Below are 23736 nucleotides of genomic sequence, written 5' to 3'. Positions count from 1 at the left end.
CCAGTAGCTGGGATTACAGGCACATGCCACCATGCCTGGCTAACTTTTTGTGTTTTTAGTAGAGACAGGGTTTCACCATGTTGGTCAGTCTGGTCTTGAATTCCTGACCTCAGGTGATCCACCTGCCTCGGCCTCCCAAAGTGCTGGGATTACAGGTGTGAGCCACCACGCCTGGCCTAACTTTCATTATTACGTATAGTTTGTCTACTCCATCAGATGAGATGATCCCTAGGGTAAGCCCATCAACTCAGAGGTTCTCTCAGGGCAGAACTGTGTCTTTTCCACTGAGAACTGAGCTTGCTTTTTTCCTATCTATTCTCTGTCTCTCTCTCTTTCTTTCTTTTTTTTTTTTTGAGACAGAGTCTTGCTCTGTCGCCCAGGCTGCAGTGTAGCGGTGCTATCTCTGCTCATTGCAACCTCTGCCTCCCGGGTTCAAGCGATTTTCCTGCCTCAGCCTCCCAAGTAGCTGTGATTACAGGCACCTGCCACCACGCTTGGCTAATTTTTGTATTTTTAGTAGAGATGGGATTTCGCCATATTGGCCAGGCTGGTCTCGAACCTCTAACCTCAAATGATCCACCCGCCTCGGCCTCCCAAAGTGTTGGAATTACAGGCGTGAGCCACCGCACCCGGCCTCTTCCTATCTATTCTCTAAGATGCCCAGCCTGAACCCTGCAGAGGTTGGAAATTGTACCAACAAGGAAGCCAGTGAGACTTTCTAAGTAACTAGCCAGCTAGGGTGGGAAGTGGAGGAGGCTGGGAGGGAGTAGGCATTTTCTTCATCCATTCATCAGGAGGAGTGTCTTCCCAGTCCTTAGGGTACCCAGGAGGCAGGGACAGAAAATGATGCTGTGGGAGAGGAGGTTTCATTTTCTGGTAGAGCTCCGGGCTGAGAAAAATGTCAGGGAAGGAGGGCCAGATTTCTGCCTTGGAGAGGGTCCTAGTCGGAGCTCCCAGTCCACGAGGAGACAGAAGCCAGGTGGAAAAAACCGACGACCAGCACCTGCACCTTCTCCTTGGGTTCCAGAGCCTCTTCTCATTCATTATCTTGTTTTTTCTTCCAACCATTCTGTGGAAGATAAGCCCATTTCTTCTCTCTCTCTCTCTCTCTACATATATATATGAAAAATTTTAAATTAATTAATTAAATAATTTTTTTGAGAGGGAGTCTTGCTCTGTCACCCAGGCTGGAGTGCAGTGGTGCAATCTTGGCTCACTACAGCCTCCGCCTCCTGGGTTCAAGTGATCCTCCTGCCTCAGCCTCCTGAGTAGCCAAGATTACAGGTGCACGTCACCATGCCTAGCTAATTTTTGTATTTTTAGTAGAGATAAGGTTTCACCATGTTGGTCAGGCTGGTCTCAAGCCCCTGAACCGCAACTGATCCACCTGCCTCGGCCTCCCAAAGTCCTGGGATTACCAGCATAAGCCACTGCGCCCGGATGAAATTTTTTTTTACAAAGGGTGGAAATGATCCTCCAAGATGTTAAGTGACAGGTCTAAGGTCACACAGCTGTTAAGAGGCTGTGTTGCAACTTGAACCCAAGTCCTCTGACTCCAAATCCATGCTCTTTTTATTTTATTATTATTATTTTTTTAGATGGAGTTTTGCTCTGTTGCCAGGCTGGAGTGCAGTGGCACGATCTTGGCTCACTGCAACCTCTGCCGCCCAGGTTCAAGCAATTCTCCTGCCTCAGCCTCCCGAGTAGCTGGGACTACAGGTGCATGCCACCACGCCCGGCTAATATTTGTATTTTTAGTAGAGAGGGGGTTTCACCATGTTGGCCATGATGGTCTCGATCCCTTGACCTTGTGATCCCAAAGTACCTTGGCCTCCCAAAGTGCTGGGATTACAGGCGTGAGCCACCGCGCCCAGCCTGCTCTTTTTAGAAACAATTTTATTTTTTATTTTTAAGAGACCAGGTCTGTCTCTGTTACCCAGGCTGGAGTGCAGTGGCACTCATAGTTCACTGCAGCCTTGAACCCTTGGGCTCAAGGGACCCTCCTGCTTCAGCCTCCTGAATAGCTAGGACTATAGGCACATGCTACCATAGCTGGCTAATTTTTTTTTTTTTTTGAGACAGGGTTTCACTCTGTTGCCCAAGCTGGAGTGCAGTGAGCTATCTTGGCTGACTGCAACCTCGACTTCCTGGGCTCAAGTGATTCTGCTACCTCAGCCTCCCAAGTAGCTAGGATCACAGGTGCATGCCACCACGCCTGACTAGTTTTTGTATTTTTTTTTTGCAGAGACAATGTTTTGCCAGGTTGCCCAGGCTGGTCTTGAACTCCTGCGCTCAAGCGATCCACCTGCCTTGGCCTCCCAAAGGGCTGGGATTACAGATGCGAGCCACCATGCCTGGCCCCATGCTCTTTATACAGCCTCTCCCAGACACGACACTTGCAGGCTGAAGGGGGACACTAAACCCAGTCTTCTGAGAGCCTCTAGTTCAGTGGGGGAGACACAGGTCTTGCCACCAGGGGGTCTCAGCCATGTGGAGAAGTTACAGTTCCCAGCAGGAGAGGGGTAGGAGGGAGCAAACACCTGGTGCTTACTATGTGCCAGGCAATTTGGATAGGTCTCTCTTTCTTGCTGCAAAGTCCCATTTTCCAGGTAAGGCCTGAAGCTCAGAGAGCTCAAGTAACTTGTTTTAGGTTTCCTAGTGAGCCCAGTGACACGGCTGGGGTCAGAATCCAGGTCATTGTGACACTCACACTGTGCTGATTCTTGTAGCATGGAAGGCCATTGGCTCAAGGATCATCTCTCCCTTTTTATTTTTTATGGTGAAAAGATATACATATATTTAGAATTGGACAGCTGGACTCAGTTTAGACGATCCCAATTTTGTTGGCAACATCCAAAGCATCGTAATCAGGAGCCAGTCCAACATGCGCCTTCTTCTCTCCATCAGGCTGAATCAGGGTGTTGACCTTGGCCACATCAATGTCATAGAGCTTCTTCACAGCCTGTTTGATCTGGTGCTTGTTGGCTTTAACATTCACAGTGAACACAAGTGTGTTGTTGTCTTCTATCTTCTTCATGGCAGACTCAGTGGTCAGTGGAAACTTAGTGATAGCATAGTGGTCAAGCTTGTTTCTCCTGGGGGCGCTCTTGTGAGGATATTTGGGCTGCCTCCGGAGTCGCAGTGTTTTGGGCCGCCGGAAGGTGGGTGACCTGTGGATCTTCTTTCTTTTTGTGGCTGTGGACACCTTTCAACACTGCCTTCTTGAGTTCGGCTTTAAGAGGGGCAGGAGATTCTTTCTTTGCCTTCAGCACCGTCTTGTGAAAAAGGATCATCTCTAATGAAGACTTTCAGCCTGTATGCCCTGAATGTAAAACTGACCACCTGTGGCTCTGGATCCCCATTGTGCCCCATATGAACATCTCCCAGGGCACCTGCACACTTCTCAGATTTATTTTATTTACATACTATCGTCCCTCATTAGGCAGTGAGCTCCTTGAGGGCAGGGGGTGATCTTGGTCATCTCTGCATCCCTGGTATGTAGCATAAAGCCTGTGCATATTAGGCGTTCAGTAAATCTGTGTTACATGAATGGTAGGAGGTGCTTGGGAAGGCCTCTTTCCTGTGCATCTTCCTGCCTCCTTGGAATTAACCCAATGATGAGGGGTGGAGGGACACCAGAGGATGGACTGAGGGGCTGGCGTTGAGGTGTGGGAATCTGTCTCGTCTGGCAACCTTTGCAGATTCCCACACTCACCTGCACTCATGCTTCATCCCAGGCATGTTGCATGGGTTTGTCCGGCCTCTCCTGCACTCCTGCCTCTGAGTCCTGGCACCTTTTCTCCTCTTGGGCTTGCTGAACAGGGCACATGTCTGGCATTGGGAGCAGAACTACTCTTCTCCATTCATTTTACTCTCACAAGAGCTTCAAGAGGTAGGATGGGTGGAGATGATCTACCTCCATGTTACAGCTAAGGTCAGTCAAACTCCAAGTTCACACAAGTTGGTGGCAGAACAGGGTCCAGTGATGATCAAGGAGGGAGACGGGGTGGGGAACGTTTTCTTTTCTTTTTTTCTTTTTCTTTTTTTTGAGACTGAATCTTGCTCTGTTGCCTAGGCTGGAGTGCAGTGGTGCGATCTCGGCTCACTACAACCTCCGTCTCCTGGGTTCAAGCGATTCTCCTGCCTCAGCCTCCCGAGTAGCTGGGACTACAGGCGCGTGCCACCATGCCCGACTAATTTTTTTTATTTTTAGTAGAGACGAGGTTTCCCCGTGTTAGCCACGATGGTCTCGATCTCCTGACCTCATGATCCACCCGCCTTGGCCTCCCTAAGTGCTGGAATTACAGCCGTGAGCCACCATGCCCGGCCTGGGGGCAGTTTTCTGAATCAGGCACAGGCTGGGCTTCCCCAGGGACTTGAGGAAGCTGGTTCTGTTTGCCCTTCTCCAAGGCATATGGGGCAGAAGGGTCCCCACTTCATCTATGAGATGGAATGGAGAGAACCCCAGAATCTTGGCCCCAGCCATCACTTTCCAGCCCTTCTGCAGTCTTGATGGTTGCCAGTAGGTGCCGTCAGTTTGCAACTTTTTGGTCTGTCCTGCAGGTCCGGCTGCCAGTCCCAATCTCCCTGCAATCATCTCTCAGTAAGTAGGAGGTAGCCCAATCCCCGTGAGGCTGAAAGACCCCTGTCCTGGGGGAAGAAGCAGGAAGAGGGTCTCTGAACTGCATTTCAGCTTGGCTGACCTGCAGCTTTCTAGGCCGAGACAAAAAAAAAAAAAAAAAAATCCACAGTGGGTTACTGATTATTCCTGGACAGGTACGCTTAACCTGAAACCAGCTCCAGTACAGCAGAAGCCTTTGTAGGGGAGGATGGGTGGGAATTAGGGGGGGCCTGAGAGGGAACCTAGGAGATGGATCTTTGCTCCAAATGCCACTCCAGGGCTCTTCTCAATTTGGGCAGGATTGGGCAAGGCTGGGGGAATAGGGATCAATAGGATTTTACAGAGGGTCAAGCCAGGCCCAACACTAGCCCAAGTAGCAACACTGGGTGAATTAAAAAAGCATCCCTTCCTTAAAATTCTTTTTTTTTTTTTTTTTTTGAGACGGAGTCTTGCTCTGTCACCTGGACTGGAGTGCAGTGGTATGATCTTGGATCACTGTAACCTCCTCCTCCTGGGGTTCAAGCGATTCTTCTGCCTCAGCCTCCCAAGTAGCTGGGATTACAGGCATGCACCACCACGCCCGGCTAATTTTTGTATTTTTAGTAGAGATGGGGTTTCACCATGTTGGCCAGACTGGTCTCAAATTCCTGACCTCAGGTGATCTGCCCACCTTGGCCTCCCAAAGTGCTAGGATTACAGGCATGAGCCACTAAGCCTGGCCTTCTTTTTTTTCTTTCTTTCTTTCTTTTTTTTTTTTTTGAGATGGAGTCTCGCTCTGTCGCCCAGGTTGGAGTGCAGTGGCGCAATCTCAGCTCACTGCAAGCTCCACCTCCCGGGATCATGCCATTCTCCTGCCTCAGCCTCCCTAGTAGCTGGGACTACAGGCACCCGCCACCACGCCCGGCTAATTTTTTGTATTTTTAGTAGAGAGGGGGTTTCACCGTGCTAGCCAGGATGGTCTCGATTTCCTGACCTCGTGATCTGCCCGCCTCGGCCTCCCAAAGTGCTGGGATTACAGGCGTGAGCCACTGCACCCGGCCTTCTTTCTTTCTTTCTTTTTTAGAGACAGAGTTTCCTTCTTTCACCTAGGCTGGTGTGCAGTGGTACAATTCTAGCTCACTGCAGCCTCCAACTCCTGGGCTCAAATGATCCTCTTGCCTCAGGCTCCCGAGTACCTGGGACCACAGGCAAACGCCACCACACCTGGCTAATTTTAAATTTTTTTTGTAGAGACAAGGTCTCACTACGTTGCCCAGACTGGTCTTGAACTCCTGGGCTCAAGTGATCCTCCCGCCTCAGCCTCCAAAAGTGCTGACGTTACAGGTGTGAGTCACTGCTGCAGGCCCCTCAAATCCTTCACTGCCGTCTGGGAAATGATCACAACAGCTCTACAAATACACAATGACTACAAGGAATGGTACCCCACTGGAGTTGTTCAACGCAAAACTTGCACATTGCAAGTGGCAATCTCCCAGGCCTGCCTCCCTCCACGAGTGGGTCTGAATGGGCCTGAGAGGCAAACATCCAAGAAGGAGGAAGAGGCTCGGCGGCACCTCCCTCCCCGGGAGTTCTGCTGATTCCATCTTGGGGAAGCAGGGTGGACCAGGGCCCAAATGCGCCCTGGGGAGATTGCGGGGGAGGGAGAGGTTGCAAGGGGCAAGTGGCAAGAGCCTGTTAACGTCTTAGGGCCTCCAGGCCTTTCTGTACCCCTAGCTGTGCCTGTACGCTTTACCCCACCTCAGGAGGCTTGGTCTCCAGCGGTTGAGGCTGGAAGCACCGGGGTGCGGTGGAAAGGGTTCTGTCCAGGAAGACCGGATCCGCAGAGCCGGGAGTCCGGGCTAGGAAGTCCCTTTCTCGGTGGGAGACTGAGGCCGCCTTGGCGGGGCGGGACAAGACTCCTCCGAGGTCGGGAAAGGGGGCCCCGCAGCAGCCCCTTGGCTTCCCTTCTCCCTTGCCTCCCCTCCGGGGCTCCGGTTCAGAGGCGCTCTGGGCGCCTGCCACAGCTTCCAAACTGCGCCGCTTCCTTCTTCGGCAGAAAAGGACTTTCAGATGCGGCGGCAGCGGCGGCGGCGGCGACTCAGGACAGCGCCCCCTCCCCCTAACGGCCGCCTCTCCCTCTCCCCCTCGCCCGCCCCGGCTCCCCCACCTCTGGGAAGGCGCTGGGGGTGTGGCCAGGGACCGGTATAAAGTCCGGGGGAGCCGGTCCCGGGCAGCCGCTCAGCCCCCTGCCCCTCGCTGCCCGCCGCCTGCCTGGGCCGGGCCGAGGATGCGGCGCAGCGCCTCGGCGGCCAGGCTTGCTCCCCTCCGGCCCGCCTGCTAACTTCCCCCGCTACGTCCCCGTTCGCCCGCCGGGCCGCCCCGTCTCCCCGCGCCCTCCGGGTCGGGTCCTCCAGGAGCGCCAGGCGCTGCCGCCGTGGGCCCTCCGCCGCTCGCCCGCGCGCCCGCGCTCCCCGCCTGCGCCCAGCGCCCCGCGCCCGCGCCCAGTCCTCGCGCGGTCATGCTGCCCCTCTGCCTCGTGGCCGCCCTGCTGCTGGCCGCCGGGCCCGGGCCGAGCCTGGGCGACGAAGCCATCCACTGCCCGCCCTGCTCCGAGGAGAAGCTGGCGCGCTGCCGCCCCCCCGTGGGCTGCGAGGAGCTGGTGCGAGAGCCGGGCTGCGGCTGTTGCGCCACTTGCGCCCTGGGCTTGGGGATGCCCTGCGGGGTGTACACCCCCCGTTGCGGCTCGGGCCTGCGCTGCTACCCGCCCCGAGGGGTGGAGAAGCCCCTGCACACACTGATGCACGGGCAAGGCGTGTGCATGGAGCTGGCGGAGATCGAGGCCATCCAGGAAAGCCTGCAGCCCTCTGGTAAGGTACCCCTGGCCTCCCAATTCCCTCCTGAGTGCTCTCCCTTCCCAGCGGCTTCTTCCCCATTCCAGACGCCCTGGAAGGCCCTTAAAAATCCCCTGTGAGTTGAAGAGAAGGCAGGTACGTGGCAGGGCCCGACTGGCATGGGACAGGCTCACCAAGGAAACTGCTACCGAGTCCCTAGCAGCCTGTTGCCACCACCAAGGGAGACTGTCCCGTCGCTCCATCTCAAACCTCCAAGGGTTGTCTGTTTGACAAGGGGGTCCCAGTGGGAGGCCTGGCTGCTGGTGCAAGAGTAGCAGATTAAGGTCCAGTTAAGTCAGCTGTCTAGGGCCAGAGAACTGGAGGATGGTGGTGGGGTGTGTGTTGGGGAGGATGAGGGAGTGGGGAAAGCTTTCTGTTCCTGATCCAGGCCGAGGGTGAAATCCCAGTGGTCTGGGGAGCCAGGGCCTGAACTTTTTTTTACATGGTCCAGTGGTGGAGTGGCACATACAAATTAGAGGGACTTTGGCGTTGAGGGGCATTAGACTTGCCCTTCCCCAAAGCCCAGAGCCAGGTCACCTTGTTGTTTGAGAGGCAGTGGGAAGACAGGGGTCCCTCTGCCAGGCCTGGACACCTCTGCCTGCCCTGGTATACAGGCCCCCTGTTCTTTTCTCCAGGCAGGTATGATTTGAGGTGGCAGAAAAGTCTTGGCTCCTAGGCCAGAGCTGCAGGAGCCTCATGTGTGTGGGATAGGGAATAGAGAAGGGGCCAGGGGGTCAGGGGAGAGAAACAGAGAGAGAGAGAGAGAGACTCTGAGAAGGCCCTTGCCCTAACCTCATTCTTACACTTTCTTTTTTTGTTTCTCAGTTTCTCCTTAGACTCTCAGTCTCTTTTCCTTCTTTCTTTTGCTCTTTTGTTCTTCCTGATTTGTCTCTCAACCTCTAGTTTCACTAGTCATGCTCTCGAGTTCTGTTTTCGTCAGTGTCTTCTGCCCATCGTGCGTTTCTTTCTCCACCTTATTCTGTGTTTCTGTTTCAGTTGCTCTGCTTCTCTCCCTCTCTTTCTGTTGCTGTTTCTCTGTGTCTCTGTCACTGTTTGTCTTTCTCTGTTACTTTGGGAATCTCTCTGTCTGTCTTTCTGTATCTATGCCTCTGTTTCTCATTCCATCTCCGACCCTGTTTTGCTCTCCTGTGCCTCTGTCTGTCTCTGTCTCTTTTCCTGGTGCTTGAAGCTTCCATTGTTGCAGTCCGGATGCTGGGACTCCAGCCCCAAGCTTCCTGTCCTGGGTCCCAAACCCTCCACTTCCTCAATCCTCTGCAGCTTGTCAGCCGAGGAGAGCAGGATGCAGGGAAAACAGGAAGGAGGTGGACCCCAGGGGCCTGGGCCTCGGGCCTCTCTGCCCTTCCTGCCCCTGGGTAGGGAGAGATGGGTCAGCAGAAAACATTCTAGGAGAAATGCCAGCCTGGCACCCAGAATATCTGGGAATGGGGGTCCTGGGGGAGAAAGTCGCTAATCTTGGGGCAGAGATGCCAGTGGCAATGGTAGAGGAGGGGTACTGAGACTGGGAGGGAGCAAGGGCCGAGCCCTTGGGTTCTCGGGGTACAACAGAGTCACGTTCCCTTTGAATCTCCATCCTCCACCAGCCAGAGGGTATCTGGCACCAGATAAGGATGGCTGGTAGCCTCCTCCTCTCTCAGCACTTTGAATGCAAGACAGAAGAGCCCTCAAAGGGCTGGGTAGGAATACCTCATCCTCTGGTTGGGTAGGAATACTCCATCCTGTAGTGGAGGAAAATAAGATGCCCTAGGGGTTTGGGGAGGGCATGACATGAGAATTTTGTGGTTGTCCTCTGGATATAATGCAAACTGGCCTCCAGGAATGTCTAGGGGCTGGGTGTGGAGGTTCATGCTTGTAATCCCAGCACTTTGGGAGGATTGCTTGAGGCCAGGAGTTCGAGACCAGCCTGAGCAATATAGCCAGACCCCCGTCTCTACAAAAAAAAAAAATAGCCAACTGCAGTGGCTCATGCCTGTAGTCCCAGGTATTTGGGAGTCTGAGATGAGAAGTTCAAGGTTACAATGAGCTATGATCACATGATTGCACTCCAGCCTGGGCGACTCTATTTCGTAAAAAAAAAAAAAAAAGTAGGCTGGGCGCAGTGGCTCACACCTGTAATCTCAGTATTTTGGGAGGCTGAGGAGGGTGAATCACCTGAGGTCAGGAGTTTGAGACCAGCCTGGTCAACATGGTGAAACCTCGTCTCTACTAAAAATACAAAAATTAGCTGGGCATAGTGGTGCGTGCCTGTAGTCCCAGCTACTTGGGAGGCTGAGGCAGGAGAATCACTTGAACCCGGGAGGTGGAGGTTGCAGTGAACCAAGATTGTGCCACTGCGCTTTAGCCTGGGTGACAGAGCGAGACTCTGTCTAAAGAAAACAAAACAAATAAACAAAAAAAACAAAAAACAGTGTCTTGGAATGGGGTGGCTTTAGGTCCCCTTTGGATGACACAGCCGAGGTCTGTAATGCCCCTCCCCCTTTCCTCCTTGCCTTGTCCGCCAGCCTTCAGCCATGCAATGGATGCAGGTATCTGGAGAGAGACGAGGGAAGCCTGGAGGTACCTACTGAGCAAGCTATGCCCGTGCCCTCCCACACCTCCTAGTCATCATAGAAGTAATCCCTTGCTGTGACCTGGGCCACATGGCACCATGTAAAAGGCACTCTCTAGAGTTCTGCTGCAGCCCTGCAGGGTCTGTGGGTGAGATAAGACGACCAAGCCCCTACCCACCCATCTTTTTAGCCTTACACAGTCAGTAGGCCACTGTCTGCTTTAGGTCCCAAGGCTTGGGCCCACTGGCCCGCGAATAGCTTGGTCGAGGGTACCTGTCTATTTTTTCTGCCTTTTCCTTTTGGGGCTGAGTGTCAGCAGGTGGCTGGGGGAGGGTGGCCACTTGGCATGCCCCCTTCTTTGGCTGCTATGGTCCAGCTGCCTCCTGTTTGCCCCAGGGGCAGATCTCCCCTTTCCGTCTCCAGCCACCCCTGCCTGCCCTCCTGTCACAGCTTTCCATGTGCTGGCCAGGTTGTGGCTTAACACCACTGAGGCCACCAGGGATGAGGCGGGGCGTGTGTATCAAAAGTCCACACCTCTGCATCCTGGTACTGATCCTAGACTCATGGAATCTGGGGGAGTGGACAGCGGAAAGATCAGCGTTTGGATGGGGAGTTCCTAAGCTGGGCTCTCAGTCCCTTTGGGACAGGGTTAGGGAACAGGCAGGCTGAGTTAATTTTTAGTCAATGCAGCAAATTCTGCCCCCCCTACTTCAGTACTGGGAATCCAGTTATGTCATGGGAACAAGGGCATTCCCAGAAATTCTGTGCCTTGTGGGGAGGGGGAGGGAGGAGCATGGCCGCTTCCCATTTTTAATTTAGTACTGGCAAAGCTAGCAGTATTGGTGCCTTGGGTATCAGGAGTCTTTCCACTTAAAGACAGAGTGCTGCAGAGCTAAGTCTCTCCTCCTCCCCTTCCACCCAGTCTACTTCATTTTCCTAATTTTTAAAGTGGGGAGGGCAACAGGACCTGCCTCACAGGGTTGGGGCATCTGGCATGGGGTAAGAGCTCAATAAATTGAAGTGATGAGGAAGATGGTGATGAAGAAGCTGATGCTGGGACTTAGGGAAGCGGTAGGACGAGGGAGCAAATTTGGGGCAACATTCAGAGGAGTTGAGAGGGGTGGGGTGGCCTTTGGTGCATTTTGCTGCTGTCAACATGGGAAGAACAGGCCAAGTTGCCTTATCTGTTTTTTATTCTGAGGCTGGCAGCATGACACAGCTGTTGGGGGTGATACCCCTTGAGCCAGACCTCAGAGAAAGGGCCTGGTACCCAGCACCAGCGGTCTTGGCTTCTCCAGCTAGAGTCTAGGGGAAGAGGGAAAAGACCTTTCTAGCAGGACAGGTGGGTGACCCTCTGGATCACAGCTGAAACTTCTGGTCGGGATGGCTGGGCCCACTCAGTTCATAGCCTAGGTGTCTCTCGAGGGCCAGGGGCTGGCGTTGGGGAGAAATTGTGAGGGTAAAATCAGGCAACAGGAAAGAGGAAATCCTCTGGCTTTCGCCACAAACTTTGCAGCCGGTGGTGCCAAAGCCGTGTGGCCTCTTCTCTCTCTGGCGCCTTCCCTTCCTCTGCTGCTGGAGCAAAGACTGAGGTTTCCCCTACAGTCAGATGTCAACTGGCTTAGCTCCAAGCTGGGGGCTGTAGGAGGACCAAGCCTACTTGGAAGTCCCATCTCCCAAACAAGCTTTTTGGAGGTCAGACTTTTCAGGGGAATAGGTCTGACTCCACTCCTGCTCAGAGGGGTACCCACAGGCATTGGAATGTCTCCAGAGGGCACTACCAGGATGAGTAGCACCAGGTGGCTGGAACTCTTGTGTGAGCAGGGAAATAGCAAGTATTTAGCCAGTTTTGGAGATGAGAAGGTTAACGTTATCAAGAGACTCAATGCTATAACCCTTACCCCCACAAAAACCTGGTGCTTAGGGGTGGATCCTGGGGTGGCTCTTCAGTCTGCCAGTTAAGCAGGGTTGGGCAAGGAAAAGTTACAGATTACATGGAAAGTCAACAAACCACGGTGCAGAGAAGCTGTTGAAGTCAGCGTGCCCTGCCCTGGCTCTGTGTCTCTGACCAGGGCAGGGTCAGAGTGCCCAAGTGCATGTGGGTAAGGCACATGTGGATGAGTGTGTGTCTGGACACGTGATTGTTTGTGTACACTTGCAGTTCTTGAGCCCGAGCCTGTCTGTGTGAGTAGGCAAAAACGGATTTACCCTGTGTCCCCATGAGACTAAGGAGGAAGCTACTCTCCCTATCTGGTGGGTGCTACTCCGTGTAGACATGAACTGGGGATAAGTAGGATGGCTAGTGGGGAACCTAACAAGGGAGAAGCCAGGCAGTTTGCTGGCTTAGCTTTTCCTAGGTAACCCTCTGATGTGACATGGGGCCATACCAACCCAAGAGCATAAGCCATGCCTCTGGACTCACCCTGTGCCCCATGCAGCCCTAGGCTTCAGTGAGCATACCTAATCCTCCTTAATGGTAAACATCCCAAATATCCATTAATCATCCTCTGAGGGTTAGTTGTTTGTGAACTTTGACTCGTAAAAGCCCAGCACTGTGGCTCATGCCTGTAATCCTAGCACTTTGGGAAGTCTAGGCAGGAGGATCACTTGAGGCCAGGAGTTTGAGACCAGCCTGGGTAACATAGTGAGACCCTGTCTCTTAAAAAAAGAGAAAAGGCCGGGCGCAATGGCTCATGCCTGTAATCCCAGCACTTTGAGAGGCCGAGGCGGGTGGATCACGAGGTCAGGAGATCGAGACCATCCTGGCTAACACGGTGAAACTTCGTCTCTACTAAAAATACAAAAAAATTAGCTGGGCATGGTAGCGGGCGCCTGTAGTCCCAGCTACTTGGGAGGCTGAGGCAGGTGAATGGCGTGAACCTGGGAGGTGGAGCTTGCATTGAGCCGAGATTGCGCCACTGCATTCCAGCCTGGGCGACAGAGCGAGACTCCGTCTCAAAAAAAAAAAAAAAAAAAGGAGAGAGAGAGAGAAAAAGAAACTCAGCATGGACAGCATAGTTGTGGTCATGCTTCTATTCCATATCTCTTGAGATTTTTGAGGCTGCTACCACCCTAATTCTCCACACTTCCAGGGTGGGAGCTCACTACCTCCTGAAAACTCTTCCCCACTCCTTGAACTCCTGAAAAACCTTCCTCACTCCTTGAACCAAAGAATATTCTACCCATTTACTGAGAGGAATGAATCATTGTACAAAATAGTGCTTGCTTTTTTAAAATTTTGAGACAGGGTCTCACTTGTTGCACAGGCTAGAGTGCAGTGGTGTGATCACTGCTCACTGCAGCCTCGACCTCCTGGGTTCAGGTGATCCTCCCACCTCAGCCTCCCAAGTAGGTGGGACTACACGTGTGCATCACCACACCAGGCTAATTTTTTGTAGAGAGGGTTTCACTATGTTTCCTAGGCTAGTCTTGAACTCCTGGGTTCAAGCGATCCACCTATTTCGGCCTTCCAAAGTGTTGGGATTACAGGCGTGAGCCACCCCAGCTGGCCCCTAGTACTTTCTTTTATGGTCATTAAAAGAAAGCAAACTCAGGAAAAACAAAGGCTTTCCAGGTTGGAAGGGTGCCCCCTGGTGTTAGTGTCCTGGGCTGTGGCAAACAAGTCCAGGTGATCTCCTCCAGCCCTACTTAAGTAACAGGGTGGGGCCTTTGTCCACATCTCAGCTCAGCCTCTGTCCTTCTGACGTTTGGTTCTAATTCTTTAATTCTTGAATTTTTTTTTTTGTTTTTTTTTGTTTTTGTTTTAAGAGACAGGGTCTTGCTCTGTTACCCAGGCTGGAGTGCAGTGGCACAATCATAGCTCACTGTAGCCTTGATGTACTGGGGTCAAGCGATCCTCCCACCTCAGTCTTCTAAGTTAGGACCACAGGCAGGTCTGACTAATTTTTTTTTTTTTTTTGGTAGAGACAGGGTTTTGCTATGTTGCCCAGGCTAGTCTTGAACTCCTGGCCTCAAGTGATCCTCCCACCTCGGCCTCTCAAAGCACTGGGATTACAGGCGTGAGCACCCAGCCTGGTTCTAATTCTTTGAGGTCTTCCATTTCCTTTTTCTCTCCACTCCCCAGTTCCAGCTTACACCCCTGAAACACGGTGACTCCATCCTCAAGCCTTATGGCTTTGTGCAAGGTGGGGGTGTGGAGGGAGGTGATCACTGGGCTAGCTTAGGTTTCTTTGGCTGGAGGAATTCCTTGGGAGGGTCTCAAAGGAAGGGCCTGGATCCCAGATCTTTCTCTGGTTCCTAACCGAGGGCTCAGGATCCATCTCCTTATGGTCCCCTTGGCACAATCCTCGTCTTCTGAAGTTTATGTTTCTTCTTTTGCTGCCTACCTTGGCCAGGGGGTCTTGCTATAGTGTCTTCTCTTTGGTTGACTCTTAGGAACTTGATGTAGGACTGGAGTCCCCTCTGGACTGTCCTTCTTGGGATTTTAAATGTGCAGAAGGATGGATTATATCTGTCTACTCTATTTATTTCTTCCCTTTTATTCCTCTTTTCTAAGCCAGCTCTCCACCGTAACAAAATCTTCTTCCATCCTTGGTGAATTTTATTAATAACCTTTGGTGTGGAAGGTTATTGACAAAGACTTTCTGGTTAGATTCCTCCTTGCCTGGTTTGCCTTTATCCACATATTTCTCCCCACACCCCCCAAACCAGGAGAATGAAAAGAGAACCAACCTCCCCAGCTTTGGCTAGGCAGAAAAATACCATTTGACCCAGAGGCAGCTCTGGGATCGCTGCCACGCATGGAGGAACCTGCTAACTCCTCAGGAAAAAAAAAACCCTGACGCAAACCAGATGTAACCTCCTGTCCGGCTGCCAACATCTGGAATGCTGGCAGGGGCTTTGCACTCAGGCCGGCAGCGAGCTGCCAAGCCTGAGCATTTCAGAGGTGGCTCTGATCTGCAGAGAGGTCTTCCAACCTCTTTCTCCAGCTCAGCCCTGTATTCTGGTTTTGACTGCTTGGAGGGAGGAGCAGTGGTTACAGTTCTGGGACTCGAGCATGGGGTTTTTCTTTTTTAAAAAAATGTATTTTATTTTATTTTTTTAGAGACAGGGTCTTGCTCTGTCACCCAGGCTGGAGTGCAGTGGTGTGATCACAGCTCACTGTTAACCTCGAATTCCTGGGTTCAAGTGATGCTCCCGCCTCAGCCTCCTGAGTAGCTAGGACTACAGGCACATGCCACCATACCCGGTTAATTTTTAAATTTTTGTGAAGATGGGGTCTTGCCATGTTGCCTAGGCTGGTCTCGAACTCCTGGCCTTAAGTAATCTTCCCTCCTCGGCCTCCCAAAGTGTTGGGATTACAGGCGTGAGCCACAATGCCCCATTTGGATGGAGTTTTTCTTGAGCTCAGATAGAGCCTTCAGGAGATCCCACAGAGGGGTTGAAGGTCCAGCCTCATCACTCCCATCTCCAGATCCCTGGTGCCCTGGTTCTGGGCAACCCCTATGGACTTTGGATGGAGTCTGAAGTCTAAGAATGGGAAACTTCGAGGTGGGGGACTGAAGGAATGTGTGAGGCTGTTCTTGTGGTCCTGGGGCCACACAGGTTGTGTTACACACACATACACTCACTCTTCCTCATGCAGGCGGATACACTAACTCCCACTTCTCTCCCACCCAGCCAATGGGGAGAGCCTTTTGGGCTAGAGTTCTCATTGCTCATGGAAACTGATTCAGGCCATTTGGAAGACGGCGAGCAGAGTCCACAGCCCTGGGGATCCCCTGGCTGGCTCAGCCAGACACCGAAAAAATCAGGAGAGGCGACAGGGAGAACGATCAGATGGAGAGGGGAATGGTGGGAGCTGAATGGAAAGGGGACAGGATCCAGCAGGGGGTCCCCCTGCCTGCCTCAGACCTCCCTGCAGGGCCCAGGGGACCCTCCTGCCATCTGGGCAGCTGCAGCTGGTGACTCATCTGAGCGCTGGCCTGGGTGGGGTGAGGGACAAGTCAAGGACTTCAAGAGGAATATTCTCCTGAGAGATCCAGGGGAGAGGGGAGGAGGTAGGGGGCTGTTCTTCTTTCTTCCCGCTCCCCAGGCCCCCTGCTCTTCTCCAGCGCCAAGCCGAAGAATCCCCAGGAAGGAGAACGTGGGTGGGAGGCTGGGTTGGTGTGACGCTCTGACCTCTTCCGGTGCTGACCTCTCCTTATCGCTACCTGAATGCAGACAAGGATGAGGGCGACCACCCCAACAACAGCTTCAGCCCCTGTAGCGCCCATGACCGCAGGTGCCTGCAGAAGCACTTCGCCAAAATTCGAGACCGGAGCACCAGTGGGGGCAAGATGAAGGTCAATGGGGCGCCCCGGGAGGATGCCCGGCCTGTGGTAAGGACCTCCGACGCACAAATGTGCATGTGCATAGACACACACACACACACACACATGCCCCCCGCTCCCCACATGCACGCACCCACACACACCATCACCACCAGATCTGGGGCGTGTTCATTCAGCACACATTCTAGGGTGACTACTGTGTGCAAGGTGCAGCTAGTGTGAGTCATCAGGACCCAGAGAAAGCACTCATTCCCTTCCTTGGGATTCCTTTCCTGCCCATCAGTTATATACATCGGGGCAGCTTAAGTGATTATTAAATACTGAAAAACTTCTATACCAATTGGTAAAAAGCAGTTGCCGAAAGCGCCCTGGGGTTTCTTGGCCTTTTTTGGATTCCCCACCCCAGACCTTCTCAGTAACCAAAGGGTAAATGCTGGCCATAGCAGGGGGCCTGGGACCCTGCTCCAGGGTCTGGCTAATGTCCCTTCTGAAGGTCTTACAAGTTGTCAGTTGGAAGTTTTATCTGTCCCTTCTGCATAGAAATCACCCCCTCCCTGGCTTTCTGCATAGGTTCCCACAGCCCCTTTCCCCACAGTGTCCCCTCACTTCCCACCCCTCCTTTGAAGAAGCTCTTTGGCTCGAGACCCTTTCCTCCACGTCTCTACCCTCCCACTGTGTCCTCCGGACCCAGGCCTCTCTCTTCACCTCACTGGGTCCTGCCCAGCCCCTGGGGCTCAGGCCTCCTTTCGAGGCCTTCAGTTCTCACTTAGCTCTGACCCCAGGCCTGGGCCTCCTGCCTCTCTTCCTCCTGCTGAGCAATTTTGTCTTCCCCTCCTCCAGCCCCAGGGCTCCTGCCAGAGCGAGCTGCACCGGGCCCTGGAGCGGCTGGCCGCTTCACAGAGCCGCACCCACGAGGACCTCTACATCATCCCCATCCCCAACTGCGACCGCAACGGCAACTTCCACCCCAAGCAGGTGGGTCTCTGTCTCCCGCTGGCTTGGCCCTGGACTCAGCTCTGGGGCATGTCCGGCCTCTCCGCAGGATGGTCCTGGATGGAGATCTCAGGAAGGGGAAACTCCTCAACCCCAACCCAACCCCTTGGAGCCTCCCTAAACCTACCTCAGCGTCAGAACCTCACTCATTTTGGAGATGAGGAGACTGTGATCCAGAGAGGAGTAAAAGCGCCGGGCTAGTCCAGAGTCATAGAACAAGTTAACAGCAGATCTTGCCTCCCTATCCAGGGCAATTTCCCTCACCCCTGGATTTCACCATCTGTGGTGCAGACCTAGCAACCCTGACAACCTCTGGCTCCCAACACTCTCTCATTCACTCTACTCTATTCCTATGAGTAATTCCTCCTGTCACTGAGTGAGGTTTCTTCTGGGAATGGAGGGCCAAAGCCATGAGGAGTCAGGGAGGAAACTCAGCCTACCCCTCCCTGCAAGGCGAGTAGCAAAACCACCTGGGGTACAGCAAGGGTGAAGGTAAAACCAGATTGGACGGTTGGAGACAGGCACTTTGGGTAGAAGCAGAGGAAGGAGTGGGGCAGGAGAGAAGACACAAAGGCAGCAACTTCCCTATTCCTTCCTGCCCTTGGAAGCTGGGGTCCTCTGACAAGCCTCCAGGAGGCTGGGATGGTCAGCAGGGTTGGCCTCTTCCAGCCTATCTCTGGCCCATCAGAATGGGTGGCCTGTCTGGGCAGGGCTCTGGTGTGCCTTCTGCTGGGTGTTGCCTGGGGAACCCTAGCCTGGAGCTCTTTGTCGGTGTAGACAGACCCATTTCCCTGCTCCATGAGCTATAGACAAATCCACAATTTGAGCTGCCACTCTGCCAGCAGAAGTCTAGATAGAAGGACAAAGGTTGTCCTGAGTCTGTGCATCCCAGGATGGCATGAAAAGGGTATGAGTGAAGGGCCAGAGAGGGCACCCCAAAACCAATGCCCAGCCTATTTCTAACCTTTATCCTAACACGAATTTTATCCTTGTCCCAATTTAAAAAACTTTTTCTCTTAATTAAAAAAAAAATTAATAGCTTTATTTTTTAGAGTAGTTTTAGGTTTACAGAAAACTTGAGCAAGAGTACAGAGTTTCAATGTACTGTCATCCACCCCAGTTTCCTCATTATTAACATCTTACATTTGTTGCAATTGATGAACGAATATTAGTATATTATTATTAATTAGTGGTTTATATTAGGGTTCACTTTTTGTGTTGTAAAATTCTATGCATTTTCTTCTCCTGATTTTTTTTTTTAAAGGCAGGATCTCAGTCTCCCAGGCTGGAGTGCAGTGATGCGATCACAGCTCCCTGCAACCTCCACATCCTGGGCTCACGTGATCCTCCTACCTCAGTCTCCTGAGTAGCTGGGACCACAGGCACACAACTATGTCAGGCTAATTTTTTTTTTTTTTGAGACAGAGTTTGTCTCTTGTTGCCGAGGCTGGAGTGCAATGGTGGGATCTCGGCTCACTGCAACCTCCATCTCCCGGGTTCAAGCGATTCTCCTGCCTTAGCTCCTGAGTAGCTGGGATTACAGTTGCCCACCACCACACCCGGCTAATTTTTTGTATTTTTAGGAGAGATGGGGTTTTGCCATGTTGGCCAGGCTGGTCTCGAACTCCGGACCTAAGGTGATCCACCCACCTCGGCCTCCCAAAGTGCTGGGATTACAGGCTTGAGCCACTAGCTTCTTCCTCTGATTTTTATCCCATTGAAAGTTCTGACACTTGAACTTTATCCCCAGACCAATTCTGATCCTTAAGCTATCCTTCACTCCAAGATTAATTCTCACACTGAAATATATATTTGCGCCCCCTGAACCTCCTACTATCTAATTTTGACCCAAACTTTAGCTTAACTTTAGTTATTCTGACCTTGACCTCTGTCTTTATCCCAATTGTGTTTTTACCTGGGCTTTAACCCTCACCCAACTCATCCAACTCAACTTTTAGTCATATTTCCTAATTCAACTGCAACTCTTACCCTGGTCCTACCTTAATCCCAACTTGGATCCACCTCATAACTATAATCCCATTCTTAAAGTCCCAACCCAATCAGAATATGTACCCAAAACATCTCCAACCTGAACCCAGCCTTTCAAATCCAGCTGTGCCTTTAAACCCGAGGGCTTTCTTAAGGTCCTGCCTTCCAGAACTCTCTGGACCTTTCCTTCTTGACCATGTTCTCCCTGCTCCAGTGAGCTCAGAAGACCCATGCTCAAAAAAGAGTCACCACCCTCAGAGGCCATCTTGAAGCAGCGACCGTCTGACTTGGGGGCTGGGCTGGGCTGGGATTGGGGTGGGTCACTTGGGGTCTCTTTTCCTGCGTCGGAACTGACCCCTCATGCCCTTCTCTTGGCAGTGTCACCCAGCTCTGGATGGGCAGCGTGGCAAGTGCTGGTGTGTGGACCGGAAGACGGGGGTGAAGCTTCCGGGGGGCCTGGAGCCAAAGGGGGAGCTGGACTGCCACCAGCTGGCTGACAGCTTTCGAGAGTGAGGCCTGCCAGCAGGCCAGGGACTCAGCGTCCCCTGCTACTCCCGTGCTCTGGAGGCTGCAGAGCTGACCCAGAGTGGAGTCTGAGTCTGAGTCCTGTCTCTGCCTGCGGCCCAGAAGTTTCCCTCAAATGCGCGTGTGCACGTGTGCGTGTGCGTGCGTGTGTGTGTGTATGTGTGAGCATGGGTGTGCCCTTGGGGTAAGCCAGAGCCTGGGGTGTTCTCTTTGGTATTACACAGCCCAAGAGGACTGAGAGTGGCACTTAGCCCAAGAGGTCTGAGCCCTGGTGTGTTTCCAGATCGATCCTGGATTCACTCACTCACTCATTCCTTCACTCATCCAGCCACCTAAAAACATTTACTGACCATGTACTACGTGCCAGCTCTAGTTTTCAGCCTTGGGAGGTTTTGTTCTGACTTCCTCTGATTTTGGCATGTGGAGACACTCCTATAAGGAGAGTTCAAGCCTGTGGGAGAAGAAAAATCTCATTCCCAGAGTCAGAGGAGAAGAGACATGTACCTTGACCATCGTCCCTCCTCTCAAGCTAGCCAGAGGGTGGGAGCCTAAGGAAGCGTGGGGTAGCAGATGGAGTAATGGTCACGAGGTCCAGACCCACTCCCAAAGCTCAGACTTGCCAGGCTCCCTTTCTCTTCTTCCCCAGGTCCTTCCTTTAGGTCTGGTTGTTGCACCATCTGCTTGGTTGGCTGGCAGCTGAGAGCCCTGCTGTGGGAGAGCGAAGGGGGTCAAAGGAAGACTTGAAGCACAGAGGGCTAGGGAGGTGGGGTACATTTCTCTGAGCAGTCAGCGTGGGAAGAAAGAATGCAAGAGTGGACTGAATGTGCCTAATGGAGAAGACCCACGTGCTAGGGGATGAGGGGCTTCCTGGGTCCTGTTCCCTACCCCATTTGTGGTCACAGCCATGAAGTCACCGGGATGAACCTATCCTTCCAGTGGCTCGCTCCCTGTAGCTCTGCCTCCCTCTCCATATCTCCTTCCCCTATACCTCCCTCCCCACACCTCCCTACTCCCCTGGGCATCTTCTGGCTTGACTGGATGGAAGGAGACTTAGGCACCTACCAGTTGGCCATGATGTCTTTTCTTCTTTTTCTTTTTCTTTTTTTTAACAAAACAGAACAAAACCAAAAAATGTCCAGATGATTGTGTTTGGTTGATTTATTCTCAGTTAGACACAGGGATGCACCAGGGGTGGAGAGACGGGGACAGATTTTGGGAGGTGAGTATTGTGTGGTCCCCAGACCTGCCTGTATGGTAAGGGACTGCAGAAGGACAGCCAATCCACCTTCCTCTTCCCTGCAACGGAAGTTTCCTAGGGAACTCCTTGGCTTCAAAGTCTGTGCTGTCTTTACTTAGACTCCTGGTGGGCAAACAATGGCTCCTGAAAGGGGGGCATGACCAAGGACAGCCCTGTGGGGGCAGAGCTGTCTCTGGGATCAGCTGGCATGTGGGGCTGGGGCATTTCCTAGGGCATCGGGCAGACTGGGCTTAGCATCTGGATTTGATTTATTAATTTGTTGGGGAGGGGTAGGGACACTGCCCTGCATTTGAGGAAAGGGGGTAGATGCTTCAGCACATTCCACAGCTCTGACTGCCGAGATCTCTGACTCGGGCATTGTGCTGAGATTGGATTCTGAGGTTGGGAGGGGTTGACTTTGCTGTAGACTCAGTGCCAGCCACAGCTTCAGAGATTGTGCTCACATGGTATGCCTGGACTCTTGGCCATCCTCCAAATGCCCCTCCCCTCCCACACCTCTGTGTCTTGTGTGTGTGTGTGTGCACGCATGTGTGTGGCAGGGGGTGGAGGGTCCGGGAGCAGAAGCTGATCTCTCGGTGGGGGCCTTTTTCCAGGAGGTTGCAGGCAGTCTGGAGACGCTGCATTGAGCCTGCCGCCCGCTGCGCGGGCTCCCTACTGTCTAGCTGTGTCCTGGATTCTCAGCCCCCTCCCCAGCTCCAGAGGCGCTTCCAGGCTTCTGATTTCACTGGGCCCCAACTTTGTTGGCACCTGTCCCGTCTGCATCTTGAGGCTGGGTCTGCAGTTCTGTCTCTCTAGCTCTGCCCCAGCAGCAAAGTCCTGCAGCCATCTGGTCTCCCTGAGGCACCACGGTGGCTGCCAGCAGCAGGAGATAAAGAACAAAGTGGTGTTCAGGGTTGCTTCCTCAGCCCCAGCCACTCTTCACAGAGTCCCCTCCTTCTGGAGCCCAGGCCAAGGCCTGTGGGGATGGGAGGTGGTGCACGCTGAAGATTAAGTTTTAGGTTTCAAGTTTAGGGAAAGTATCTCTTTCCCTAAGGCATCTTTTTCAACCCCCCTTGTCTCTAGTCCCCTTCCCGATGCTCTAGGCTTGCACCCTTGGCAGTGGTGGTAGGAGGTCCTTTTTCTTTCATGGGCCTCCCAAAAAAGCCAAATTGGCTTGGAAGTAGCTGTGTGCATGGCCTGGGTGTACCTTCGTGACATACGTGCATTTGTGGAGTATGTGTGTGTGCATGCATGTGAGTGAGTACGACGCAGTGACACCTGAAACGTGAGTGTATGGGCTTTTTGGGGGTGTGCATGCCTGTTTGATGTGTGAAGGGAAGGTGTGCCATTTGTGTGGTGTGTATATGTGGCGTGTGCATTTGTGTGGTATGTATATGTGGCATGTGAACACGTGTGCAATGTGAGGAGAGAGGGAGTGAGACATTCACGGAGCACGCATGTCTCTCCTGGCTGTGGATGACTGGACTCTCGCTCATTAGGTGATCCCACCTCAGGGTTTGTGGGGAGATGTCTGACACTAGAGAATGAACATGTGCTTTTGGGAGAGGACTTTCACATCCCACAGAAACACTGCCCTGTCCAGGCTTCGTGCCCACAGGATCCTGGAGCCAGGTCCTAAGTACCAAAAAGCAAATAAAAGCAGCTTCGTGTTTGCAGCTAGGCCCTCCCACCCTTGAAATGGTGGGAATACCCAAATGGTCTCTCTAGTTGCCACAGGGGTGTCAGCACCTCTGGGAGATGTGGGAGGGAGGTACTAGTGGCACCACTAAACCTGGATGGACTTGAGAACTGAAGTCCTTGAGTGCTCTGTCCTGCCTCCTGGAGACATGTCATTCCCTCCCACTGACTTGGAGCAGGGGATGGGACATCCCGCCTGCCAGCAACCCCTAGCTGATCTACATCAAGCATTTGGTTTCCATTTCCCAGCTCACTAGTAGAGATCAAGCCCTGATGTTGGCTGGGGGTTGGGGGCTGGGTTTTCCACTGGCAAGAAGGTGGGGTGGGAGTAGGGAGGAAAAATGGAGACTTGAACTGATTCCAGCCTTGGATTCAGGTTGGGGAATCTCTGGAGAGCTGGCCAAGCCTCTGGGCCCTGCTTGCTCTTCAGGCCCTGAAGTTCCAGCCACTGCCATCTCCCACCTCTTTCCAGGAAAAGGCTGGTTGTCCTAACCCCGCTGTCCCCTGAGCCACATTCTGCCACCAAGCAGTTCCAGGAATGTTATGAGGCATGCAGGATTTGGGATGCCTGCTCAGTCCTCTTTCCCAGTGTGGGGGGCTGTTATGTGGCTGTGTGGTAAATGGCCTGAAGTGTTCCATGACGGAGATTCCCCCTGTATTCCAGGCCTCTCTGACCTCGAAAGAAAGTCAAGGTGATGTGGTGGAATGGAGCTGGGAGGCAGGCTGGCCTCTGGGATGTTGGGTCAGGACCGTAGGGCAGACTTTTGGGCACACCCATGGAGGAGCAGACACTGCTGCAGCCAACCAAGGGTCTAATTAGATCCTCACTTCCAGAGTGACCTGTCCCCTCTTGTGTCTGAAGCTCCAGGGTTGGGGAGGGTGGGGTCAGGGAGTGTAAGTGGAGGGAGTAGCTGCAGATAATTAGAAACATGCTCTACTGAGT

At 52.9% G+C, this 23736-nt stretch overlaps 1 protein-coding gene and 1 pseudogene across 2 annotated transcripts; one reads left to right on the top strand and one right to left on the bottom strand.

The window, feature by feature from the left end:
- Positions 1 to 2824: 2824 nt before the first annotated feature.
- On the bottom strand, positions 2825 to 3352 carry LOC101133870 (large ribosomal subunit protein uL23-like; annotated as a pseudogene).
- A 2837-nt stretch (positions 3353 to 6189) lies between these two features.
- Positions 6190 to 20996, top strand: IGFBP4 (insulin like growth factor binding protein 4). Of its 2 annotated transcripts, XM_004041772.5 has the most exons (4): positions 6190 to 7467; positions 16242 to 16399; positions 17192 to 17326; positions 19712 to 20996. In XM_004041772.5, exons 1-4 carry the CDS (start codon positions 7119 to 7121, stop codon positions 19844 to 19846), a joined length of 777 nt encoding a protein of 258 aa, XP_004041820.1. In that variant the 5' UTR covers positions 6190 to 7118; the 3' UTR covers positions 19847 to 20996. The 2 variants fall into 2 exon arrangements, with proteins under 2 accessions (XP_004041820.1, XP_063562502.1); XM_063706432.1 differs by having other exon boundaries at positions 6802 to 7467; positions 17192 to 20996.
- Positions 20997 to 23736: the final 2740 nt, after the last annotated feature.

Source organism: Gorilla gorilla, chromosome 4 (genome assembly GCF_029281585.2).
Source record: "Gorilla gorilla gorilla isolate KB3781 chromosome 4, NHGRI_mGorGor1-v2.1_pri, whole genome shotgun sequence".
Lineage (NCBI taxonomy): Eukaryota > Metazoa > Chordata > Mammalia > Primates > Hominidae > Gorilla > Gorilla gorilla.
This window is presented reverse-complemented; position numbering and strand designations above follow the sequence as displayed.